Genomic DNA, 12,500 nt, shown 5'->3' with positions numbered 1-12,500 from the left:
CTGTGAAGCGTTTTGTTGATTACAGCAGCTGTGAAGCGGAGTGATCTACACATAGTGAAGCGCCAGTGCATTATCATGAAATATTGGCACTGGTAGGATCCCTCTTGTGCAATCAAATTGCCGGAACTAACTGTTGTATAATATATGATAATATGAATATGACTGAATGACTTGTGTAATGGGTTAAAAAAAAATCTGTGAAATAAGCATGTGACCTGTTTTGACCCCGCCCCTCAAAGAATCAGAATTGAGAATTGGAATCAATCAGCAGAATCGGAATCGGAATCTTTAAAATCCAAATAGACCCAGCCCCATACAGTACCATCCCATGGTGCTATGCTTCCCCGTCTGTGCCGAGCGGCGGATGCCTGCTCCCCGGAGCGTCCCCGCTCCCCGGAAAACAGCGGAGGTGTGAAAGGCAATTAGCCGGGTTGGCGGAGGGGCGGAGTGATATACGAGCGCACAGGAAGAGAGGACATGTCTGGACCGGTGCAGAATTACTGGCCCTGAAGCCTTTTTAGTTGCCTTAACCCCTCTCTCCCTCCGCGCCGGCTTATTCTCTATGGGGGGACGGGGCTGGGGGAAGGGGGACAGTCTGTGGGGGGGGGGGGGGGGGGGGGTTGGCCCCCTAATGGCTCCCAAAACACAGTGCCGCTCATGCAGACCCAGACAGACTGCCAGACAGATAGTTGGGTGTCAGACATAGGCGGACTTGGAGTCAAAACATCTCCTAATGGAATCTGGATCTGGATGAGGCGGGGGGATGTGTGTGTGCGTGTGTGTGTTTGTCTGTCTGTCTGTCTGTCTGTCTGTCTGTCTGTCTGTGTGTGTGTGTGTGTGTGTGTGTGTGTGTGTGTGTGTGTGTGTGTGTGTGTCTGTTTGTCTGTGTGTGTGTGTGTGTGTCTGTGTGTGTGTGTCTCCGTGTGTGCGTGCGTGCCCGCGTATGTCTTGGAATGTGCTCAAGTGTGTGTTTGAGGAGAGACAGTGGGCTCTCACACACGTCTGGTCCTCATGCATGTATTCATCAGAGCCTGGGGAGAGGCTGAGCGAGCAGGTCAATAATCACATCTGAGGAACACTCACTCACTGACGCTAATCCACGCCAGGAGAGAGAGAGAGAGAGAGACAGAGAGAGAGAGAGGAGAGAAGGAGAGAGAGAGAGAGACAGAGAGAGAGAAAGAGAGGAGGGGAGAAAAGGAGAGAGAGAGAGCGAGACAGAGAGAGAGAGAGGAGGAGAGATAGAGAGAAAGAGAGAGAGAGGAGGTGAGAGAAACAGAGAGAGAGAGAGAGAGGAGGAGAGAGGGAGAGAAACAGGGGAGGGGAGAGAAGGAGAGAGAGAGAGAGAGGAGAGAGAGACCCACTCCAAAATCAATTAAAACCTAATTAGGCTCTCAGCTCTTTCGCAGCCCTTTTATCCTTGGTGTCGGCGATACGGTGCTGAGTGTGTACGTGCACTTACTTTGTGTGTGTGTGTGTGTGTGTGTGTGTGTGTTTGCGTGTGCGTGTGCGTGCGTGTGTGTGTTTGCATGTGTGTGTTTTCCCTAAGCATGTGTCAGTTACAGCCCTAAGCAGGCGTGCTTAGGGATAGCCGTGGCTCTCACAGGCTCACCGTGGGAGCTTGCTGCTAAAGCCTTTCCGATCGCCTCTGTAATGCAGGATTACAAGCAGGACATGTAGTATAGGGCAGCGCCTCTCAACATTGGGTCTGGGAGTCCTAGAGAGGGTTCCAGGGGTCCTAGAGAGGGTTCCAGGAGTCCTATAGAGGGTTCCAGGGGTCCTAGAGAGGGTTTCAGGGGTCCTAGAGAGGGTTCCAGGAGTCCTAGAGAGGGTTCCAGGGGTCCTAGAGAGGGTTTCAGGGGTCCTAGAGAGGGTTCCAGGAGTCCTATAGAGGGTTCCAGGGGTCCTAGAGAGGGTTTCAGGGGTCCTAGAGAGGGTTCCAGGAGTCCTTGAGAGGGTTCCAGGGGTCCTAGAGAGGGTTCCAGGGGTCCTAGAGAGGGTTCCAGGGGTCCTAGAGAGGGTTCCAGGAGTCCTAGAAAGGGTTCCAGGAGTCCTATAGACTAGGGTTCCAGGGGTCCTAGATAGGGTTCCAGGAGTCCTAGAGAGGGTTCCAGGAGTCCTAGAGAGGGTTCCAGGGGTCCTAGAGAGAGGGTTCCAGGAGTCCTAGAGAGGGTTCCAGGGGTCCTAGAGAGGGTTCCAGGAGTTCTAGAGAGGGTTCCAGGGGTCCCAGCAAAGTGATGAACTGTTCGACTTCAGCATTATTTAACTTACAAGAAGTGAACACAACAACAAAGAGAATGTAGAAGAATGACTGTATTGATCATAGTTTCACTGTTCGTCATAAACCTCTGGACAAAATGACATCTGGCAACACAAACATACTCTGAGGCTATTTTCACCGTCGCCATCTTGGTTATTTGGAGCCAGAAGTGACATGAATTTGGAGGAGAAGAGCCGCAGCGCGGTCTGCTATTGGTCCATGGTCGGCGAGCTGTGCGATCACTGGACTGGCGACCTGTCAATCACCCCCCAAAACATAGTCTGATTTATCGTCTGTTTGACTCTAAATGTGGCCATAATTTACACAATGAACAGAACATCAAGCTGTGTTGAAGAAGACTAGAGTGATTGAGACTAGAGCTGCAACTATCGATTCTTTTAGTAATCGAGTATTCTACCGAATAATCCATCGATTAATCGAGTAATCGGATAAGAACCCTTTTTTGTGTTTTCAAAGGCTTATCATAACTATACACCAAAAAATAAGATAAATCTCTTCAAATAAACAACTACATTAGTTTCTTTCTTAGAAAAAACAACATTTTTATTTTTAAATTGCATAGAACTGGCAGTGTCATCTTTTCAACCTGACGTTTGAGTTCTTCCAGTGTACAGCAACCGTTAAATAATATGAATGAATGGCTTACTAGCTAGTTTACATCGTTCATTTACCTTACAGCTGCATGAGGCAACTTCACACATTGCTGCTTCCAAATGGCAGCGGGAGATAACTGAAACATTTGAACTTTAAGACCCAGAAATCCTGTAATGTGATGTCAGTAAACTGTGCACAAGCACGCTGGTCGCTGTATGATAGCTTCACAACAAAGGAAAATGGAAGAGTACACACATTAGTGGTTTATATTGGAACACTTTCAAACTTGCATGCAAAAAGGGGGAAACCACAACCAAGTTAAATTGTAGAAAACTGTATTTATTAACTCAAGGTAATTGCACATATTTACTGCTTTAGTTTTAACATGAACCCAACCAGTGCTTTTTTTTCTTTTTTCTGTCATTATTGAGCGAGGTGACGTAATCTGGGCCTTGCCTTGCTAAGCAGTGCCTAAAAAATAAAATAAATAAAAATAAATGTCTCTACACATACTGGTGTGTATTAAACTAGTGTCTTCTTCAGCTCAAGTCCAAGTCAAGTCCCAAGACTTTGAGGGCTGATTTTTTTATATATAAAATATTGAAAAAAAAAAAATCCAAGTCCCTCACAACACTCTCTCTCCTTCACTGCCTACTTCCTTTAGCCCTTCACCACTTCACTTCCTCTCTCCTTCACTGCCTACTTCCTTTAACCCTTCACCACTTCACTTCCTCTCTCCTTCACTGCCTACTTCCTTTAGCCCTTCACCACTTCACTTCCTCTCTCCTTCACTGCCTACTTCCTTTAGCCCTTCACCACTTCACTTCCTCTCTCCTTCACTGCCTACTTCCTTTAACCCTTCACCACTTCACTTCCTCTCTCCTTCACTGCCTACTTCCTTTAACCCTTCACCACTTCACTTCCTCTCTCCTTCACTGCCTACTTCCTTTAACCCTTCACCACTTCACTTCCTCTCTCCTTCACTGCCTACTTCCTTTAACCCTTCACCACTTCACTTCCTCTCTCCTTCACTGCCTACTTCCTTTAACCCTTCACCACTTCACTTCCTCTCTCCTTCACTGCCTACATAACCTCTTCAATCCACTCTGCAATATGTGCACCCGTGTGTCTCTCTTCAAGGGGCATGGTTGTAAGGCAGTGGGACTCCATTTCCCAATCCTCTCTCAGAAAGTGACACGTCACCCCCATATAGGCCTCTGTCGCTACACTTGTCCAAATGTCAGTAGTGAGTGCCATCATGTTTGGCGTCTTAAGCCTCTCGATCAACTTGCCTTTGACCTCCTCATACTTTTTTCTCCATCTTATTCGTGAAGAAGGTCCTTGAGGGAAGTGTGTAGTTCGGGTTGAAACTCGAAATCATCTTTCTGAATCCTTTATCTTCCACCATGGACAGAGGGCGCATGTCTGTCACAATCATATTCAAAATGCTATTGCTGAACTCAGCTGCTTGTTCACTTGAACATGATGGACCCGTCCTTATAAAGCTGTCCATTGTACGCTGTGATCCGCTGAAAAAGAGGTGAAATAATAATTAATATTGATATTTATTAGGTAAGTTCATAACAAAACTGGAGAATGCGCATTTACACACCCTAGACCTGTTGCCTATTATTGACACAAATATCAGAATAGCAAGATAACAGGTCAGGTGGTGTAATAATTGGAGCCTAAAATGCACCAATTAAATAGTTGTTTGCAATCATCATGAGAAGAGTCGACCGGTCTAGGGTGTGTAAATGTACATTCTCCACACACACACTCTTTCTCTCTCACACACACACACACTCACTCTCTCTCACACACCAACAGGCTAGTGTGATCACACACACACACACACACACACACACACACACACACACACACACACACACACACACACACACACACACACACACACACAACGCTGTTAAATTAGCCGCTAACGTTAGGTTAACGTTAGGTTGAGCTTTGTATTTCTCACAGAAAACGGCAAGCCACATCACAAAAATGCAGCGTGAATGCAGTTACTAATAGTCATATTGGCAACGTGGCAAGCCAGCAGCACAACTACTACTAGTCTTAATATCAAGTAGCAATCATTAGCATACATTTTACATTAGCGTTGTGTATAGTTAACGTTACGTTACCTTGCTCCGCTCGACGTAGATGCGTTGGTGGATGCGTAGACTGGATGTTTACGGTTCAGGTGCTGAAGCATTGACGAGGTACTGTTGTGATATGAAAGTATCGTTACAGTACTTGCACACCACTGAGTTCGTGTCCTTTTTCAGCGTGAAATGATCCCACACTTTAGACAGTTTCGGTCGCTTTTTCGGCCCTGGTTCTTCCCTTCCCGGCTCCTCCTGTCTGCTTTCTCCGTCGCCTCGTTCTATTTTGCGGGGTCTGCTCGCTAGTCGCTATAGCTGCTCTCTGGTCTGTCTGTGTCCTCACGTATTTACACAGGAAGAGCGCTGTGCCACACCAGTAAGCGTCCGTGAGAAACAGTCTCTCTAAATGCCGTGTCGAGGCGAATCATTTTGGCCTCGATCAATTTAATTATTCGAGTTATTCGAGGTACTCGAGGAATCGCGACAGCTCTAATTGAGACCATCAACTCATTAGGAAACTGTTTACTGAGGTACTACATCAAGTGAGAATTGGGGTCATTTTCCCATTCACTTCCATGCCACCAGACTTCTTTTTGCAGGCCATTCGAAAGAAGGCAGGTTTAAGTCACTTCCGCATTGGCTTCACAAACGGAGCTACGAGCTGGCCCCTCGGTCAGGCTATAATACACTGCGGGAATGAGATAGCCAAAAGGAGCTGGGCGAATCCACCTAATCCGTGTTCATTCTTCCGAGCTGGCACAACAATGGCCGTCTCAGTGTGAAGATGCCACGGGGAAACACAGCCAAGTGCTGATGGGTACCCCGGGTACCGTCCTTCAGTTCTGTTCACTTTGCTGAAGTACGTCCACGATCATGTGTTTGTGTGTTTCATGGACGCTCCAAACCAGACACGTCTGCAGGGCTTTTAAAGAGCCGTCACTGTAATTAGTGAGAGAACAGCGGCCCTGTTGTTTTTCTGATGGCTTTGTCACATGAACTAATTGAGACGGGTGTGTGTGTGTGTGTGCACGCGTGTGTGTGTGTGTGTGTGTGTGTGTGTGTGTGTGTTGGGAGGGTGCCCTCAAGGTAACTGTCGAGCTGCACGCGGTTCCTGCGGCGATGCAGTTAGTTACGCAGGGAATCACAACGCGGGGGGGGGGGGGGGGGGCGAGGAGGCACTTGTTAGCAGAGCCAGCAGTAGGAGAGAGAGAGAGAGAGAGAGAGAGAGAGAGAGAGAGAGAGAGAGAGAGAGAGAGAGAGAGAGAGAGAGAGAGAGAGAGAGAGAGAGAGAGAGAGAGAGAGATGAGAGAGAGAGAGGGAAGAGAGGGAGAGAGAGAGAGAGGGAGAGAGAGAGAGAGAGGTGAGAGAGAGAGAGAGAGGGAGAGGGAGAGAGAGAGAGAGATCGTTCACAGTTGGGGCAAATAAAGAGGTAGAAAATGCAAAGATTATACTCAGTAAAATGACTCAACTCGTCAACGTAACTCAGTAAAACAATACTTACTTACGCACTTAGGTACTTGCAAAAAAAACTAAAATGGGAAAGAGTTTTGCACACCTTCCAATACTCTCATAACTCTCAAATGGTGAGCCGAAAGCCTGGTGGTTTATTACCATCTCCAAAGCTTCGGCTGGCCCCTTTTTTTAATCACAGCAACACAGCTATGGTATCAATAATTGACGGTGAAGGCTGGAATGACTGTGTTTTACTGCAAATGGCATGGTTTTCATTGTACTCTGTGCAGTCTGAGCTCTAAAAAATAGTATTATTATATAGAGAGACTTTCATAACTGCTGCTCACACAGTCATACTCAGCTGCGGGATCGAGCGTGGGTTGAATTAGTTTTTCTTCTACCCCGGCAGAACTGGGTGAAATCCTGTTTGATGATTATTCTTAGCATCTGTGTTTGACTGCTTGGGCTTCCAGATGGGCGGGGCTTACCACAAGGGACAACATGAAGTATAAAGTCAACCACTGATACTGATGCCAAGGCTCTTCCACTAGCAGATAAAACAACCATTTAAACAAGCAGCTGTACATCTCTATATAGCCATATGTGAGAGAGACTGGTGTTTGCGGTAACACAGGCCAAGGTCATTTTTCTTTTTCTTTCTATTTTTTTTTAACATATGCTGAAAGTGTAGATTGTAACCTTTCAAATGATGTGTCATACACTGAATTCTGAAAATAGCTGAAGAATATTATGCTTATTTGAATGTTGGTACTCCTAGGCAAGGCAAGTTTATTAATATTTGTATAGCAGATTTCATACACAGAGGCAAGTCAAGGAGCTAGGTAAAATAGAAGATCCAAAAGGTCACAGTGGAAAATTATGAACATATTATTTTTTACTTTGTGAAATCATTACGCAGCATAAGAAAAGCTTCTAAAAGCAACATTCAGAGGAAATCACCCTGGCTGAAAGTTGGTGAACAAGCTTATAGTTTGCTAACAAATTATATAAGTATTTAGTGATCCTAAAACGGTTTGTTATATTGAGTGCGTTCATCAGCAAGAAAGAAAAAACAACTTATTTCAAAGAACAACCTTTTATCTTGATTTGTGCGTCATCACACTGCATACAAACTACAACATATCTTTGAAGTGGTGATCAGTCATATTCTTAGGTACAAGCAACAAATACATAGCAGCTGTCGCCATGCATCAACCTCAATTTTGCCTTGAATGATGGCTCGTGACACATTTTGACACAAATACATGCGCTGCCTCATAAAGGAAATCAATTGTCCATTATGTATGGCAAAATATAGGCTAGTGATTGATAGGCCTAACGACGCCTATCAATCACTAAGGGAATTTAGGAGACCTCTCTGAGACTCGCAACTCATCTGACACAATCAAATGTGTGCCCGATGTGGTCAACCCCACCCCTCTGGTGCTCCAACAAGAGTAAATCAAACACTCTCTTGACCCGGGTCTTGTAAAGACACACTGCCTCCGTCGGCAGAGTGTGTGTGTGTGTGTGCGCTCTCTGTCACCGGCTCCGTGCTGCGGTGTGTGTGTGTGTGTGTGTGTGTGTGTGTGTGTGTGTGTGTGTGTGTGTGTGTGTGTGTGTGTGTGTGTGTGTGTGTGCGCGCGCGCTCTGTGTCACTGACTCCGTGCTGCAGACAGTGGGTGTACAACAATGTGAGGCCAATGACACGCATGGCTATGAGAACAGGCTAAATCTGGAGCAGCCAGGTGGGCTGTGTCTGTGTCTCTCTCTCTGTATCACACACACACACACATAAACACACACGCATGCACGCACACACACACACACACGCAGACGCAGACGCACGCATGCACACAACACACACACACACACACACACACACACACACACACACACACACACACACACACACACACACACACACACACACAGACCTGACAGTTAAGAATTTGCTTTTATGATTCCGGGTCAGTTGGTTTGTCAAAGGTCAAAGGTCATACGTCCTGAGAGTTCAAGCATGTTGAAGCTAAAGAGGACATTTTTCTCTGATTTATTCATCCTCATTTTATATTCTCTCTACTAGAATTTCTAACTTCGATACCGATACCCAGGACAATATTGATACTTGATACCATTTCCAATGCCACAGGAAATGACAACACATCAAGAGGCATAAAAGTAAACGAAGACAGATGGACGGACAGACGCACGCTTCTCCATAATCTAGGCCTGATAAAAACGTTTGCACTTACAGTACACAGCAGATTAGCCCTGCACTAGTCGTCAGCCTATCAGAACACTTTGAGCTTGTTGATGCAGCAGATACCCACCAATGACAGGGAGGGAAAAATCAGTAGTATGTTTGAACTTTCATTAAGAGAAAGCACTGCTGCTATCGCTACTGTTGCAAATGAGTATCCGTTTCCAATTTTTGGTGTCAATACTTAGCGATGCTATGAATACTTTTGACAATCTTACTTCTAATGTCCTCACAGTTTTTCGACTGAAGCCGCCCCCTTCTTATCTTTTCACGAGCCTCTCATCTATTTTTAAACAGCTTATTAATAAATCCAGCCAGCTGTCTGTTTGCATGCATCGTCTGCCTGAGATTGTCTCCAAAAACTCTGCTGTCCTCCCTCTCCTGTCGTCTAAGACTGACTCGGTGGCTTGTGGACAGAGATGGGAAGTACTTCGTTACTGTATTTAAGTAGGATCTTCAGGTATCTGTACTTTACTGAGTATTTACTTTTCCTCCCTCCATTTTAACACAAATATCTGTACTTTCTACTCTTTGCATTTTCAAAACAGGCTAGTTAGCCTACTTTAGTTTGAATGTACGTCGCGACAAGACAAAAGCGATGTAACGTCTGTTTGTCTCTCTCCTCTCACGCGCTCCCAGCTTTCACGCATTACGTGCACCTTTTTTTGTGGAAAAACCATATCACACAAATCATTAATAAAATGAAATGAAAATAAAAAACGTTAAAACACGTTTGGAGGGGATCTTGTAAGTTTAATAGTCTTAGAATTATATTAATACAGTATGACGTGAGTTTCAGTTAGCTTTGAACAGGAACAGCGGGTAGAAATACTTTTTTAGTCTTATACTTTATTACATTTATTTATTACATTTATTACATACTCTTTTTTTTTTTTTTTTACTTTTACTTCATCAGTACTTCACTTTTTTTTACTGTACTTTTTTTAAAAGAATGCGTCTAGCTACTTTTTCCAGCTCTGCTCGTGGAATTGCTCACCCCGAGCTGATGTCAAGAGCATGTGGGTTTGACTTGTTGTCCTGCTGGAACGTTGAATTTGCCCGAGTTTGATTTATTGAACGCAGCAGAGAGGAAATAGCGCAAGCAAGGTGGAAGCACTTTGACTTGACTCAAAGCCAAGTCTGTGGCAGATGAATTTATTTGTGACTGTGCCTAAACGCTGCTTTGTGTTCCTCTAAATGCTTTGCCTGGACACTGTGTATCGTGACTCCGGAACCCTGATGGTAAATAAATGGTCCAACACCTGTCTCTTTTTTATTAGCTTAGCCCGTTGCATAACCCCATAACTATCTATCTATGTTTATCTCTCCGGCGCCGGCGCTCTCCCTTTGTACCTCCTCACCTCTCGCAGTCAATGCAACCCGCATTCAGCTCAATGTAAATCAAATGTGTCTTAGTTTTAAAGCCAGAGTGACATTTCTGATTTCATATGAAACTAGAAGACCTACTACTTACTGTACTGTAAGGCATCTGTTGGTACCCGCCATCACAAATAACGCTCCAAATTTAGGCTAAATATTGGCGAGGGAAAAACGATTTCAAATGACCACTCACCTCAATATATCTGAATGAAAATGGATTATCTGGGTACGACACGAGGGGGTCCCCTTTACAGATAAGGTAGCGTTTATCACAGCCTTGCCACATATCCTTTTACACAAAAAGTTTTTTAATTTTCAATTTTGTAATTAAGTTTGAAATGACTATGAAATATTTATGATGAGCAATTATTATGAGTGGCAATCGGGCTTTGGGTATTTTGCCTCAATTTTTGTACGTGGATGGATTATTCATTTGCAAATTTGTTTGCACTGCATTGCCGTATAACCATGTTCTGTTTATGAAATACAAAATATCAATACTCTCGTGTGTTGATCAGAGTTGTGAATGAAAGGGTTGGGAATGACTGTAATAATAAGAAAAAGAACCACCATCTTTATTCTCTCTGTGTGTCAGGTATGACTTCATTGAGATCCGCGACGGGACTTCGGAGTCCGCTGACGTCCTGGGGCGGCACTGCAGCAACATCGCCCCGGCGCCCATCATCTCGTCAGGCTCCTCCCTGCAGATCCGCTTCGTCTCGGACTACGCCCACCAGGGGGCGGGCTTCTCGCTGCGCTACGAGATCTTCAAAACAGGTGAGGAGGAGGCGCCGCGATTGGCAGCGTGGGACATGGTGGAAGCTGTGGGTGATTGGTGGATCATCGTTTTTTTTTGTCATTTGATCATGATGCTGATTGGCTACTGTATGTAGGACGTGGAATACGATTGGATCATGTAATCTGATCTAATACTGTAGTTCACCATAATTGAGGGAACCTTTGGAAAATAGCTGTTGACACTTGGAAAACAGGTGGATTATACCTTGTCCCATTTGCTAAATTTTTCCAATAGGAAAGCCTTTAACACTGAATCATATGAGACTCGGTGATTGGTGAGAGTTAAGATTTGAACTTGGACAAATCGATTCAGCTACATTCACAATCATGAGAGACCATATACCATTAATGATGGTCCCATTCAATTTAGGTGTTCCAGTGGCATGCTATTGGTTACACCTGCTTTACTTCCTGCTTTACCAACCTCAAACCGGTTGTCGTGAAAAGGGAACTATAGAGAGCGCTCATGATGCAGACCGTGCTCTACCTCTTGATATGTGACACTTCAAAGGTTACCTTCTTACACTACTGGGCCCACACTGCTGCGCATACTAATTTAATTTTAGCTTCACTTTCACATGTTGCTAATTTGGGATCTGGAATACAAAGGATAGTAGATGATGAAGATGTGGGCCCTGTTGTTGATTTGTGGGCTTTGGAGGCTGCAGGCATTTTGTAGCTGCAGAGTTTTGGCCAAAACAACCCATACAACACGAGGTGGTTATGTATTTTTTTTTTTTTTTTGAGGAGAAATGTTCGATACCGCATGTTAAATAGCTCACAAAAACAACGATACAGTTAGTGACTGTTGTTTTCACCTCATTATATGCGCTATGTATCCAGTTGGCATTGTTGGTCAGGGTCTGTTGCTCGTTGCACATAATTGACCTCACTGGCCAAAAATGTCTGTCATTTTATTTTGTGTGGGGAAACTTTATACTCTGAAGCCGGCGCAGGCTTTGCTGAACATTAACGCTTGAGTTAACGATTTCGTCGACGTCTGCGCCAATTCGTAGCCCCCCCCCCCCCCCCCCCCCCCCCCCCCCCCGGGCTAATGGCCCATGACTTATGACCTTTCACCCCTGCGTTACTGCTCATACCCCTCCCCAACACTCGCACAGCAATTAACATCGGCAGAGGCGGCCCGGGCGAGTAAACAAAAGTTGGAGAGACTGGGGAGAGAGAGAGAGAGAGAGACTGGGGAGAGAGAGAGAGAGAGAGACAGAGAGAGAGAGAGAGAGAGAGAGAGAGACTAGGGAGAGAGAGAGGGAAAAAATAGACTTTTTTTTAACTACTTTCATGCCGCCCCAAAAGCATGTGAGGAATGCTTGCTTAATTGGAGCAGGATCCACTTCCTCTCGAGAGATTGGAGGGGTGGGGGGTGGTGGGGGGGGAGGGGGGTGTTGGGATGATGGAGAGAGCTCCGCGGTGCTTTGGAGCTGGTGAGGGGGAGGGGCTTAAGGTTAAAGGTTTACGGGCAGAGGCGGAGGGGAGGAGATTGATGGGGATGCGTGCGTGCCGAAATGGAATTTCTCTGGAGGTCGCCGGAGTGCGCGAGGTGAAGTGCACTTTGCAGGTGAGCTTGTAGTGGTAGGGAGTTTATTTGTTTTGTGTTGGTGTTGGTGGT

At 45.4% G+C, this 12,500-nt stretch overlaps 1 protein-coding gene across 1 annotated transcript in view; it reads left to right on the top strand.

Annotated features, from left to right (window-relative positions):
• Positions 1-12,500, top strand: part of nrp2a (neuropilin 2a) — a gene marked incomplete at its 5' end in the record, with an annotated part of 105,797 nt that overhangs the window by 17,572 nt on the left and 75,725 nt on the right. Inside the window, 1 exon segment of the mRNA XM_083632938.1 lies at positions 10,671-10,852. Coding sequence (XP_083489064.1) covers positions 10,671-10,852 — 182 coding nt within the window.

Source organism: Poromitra crassiceps, assembly GCF_964638095.1.
Source record: "Poromitra crassiceps genome assembly, chromosome: 3".
Classification (NCBI taxonomy): domain Eukaryota; kingdom Metazoa; phylum Chordata; class Actinopteri; order Beryciformes; family Melamphaidae; genus Poromitra; species Poromitra crassiceps.
The sequence above is the reverse complement of the archived record's forward strand: the minus strand, read 5'-3'. Positions and strand labels throughout refer to the sequence as shown.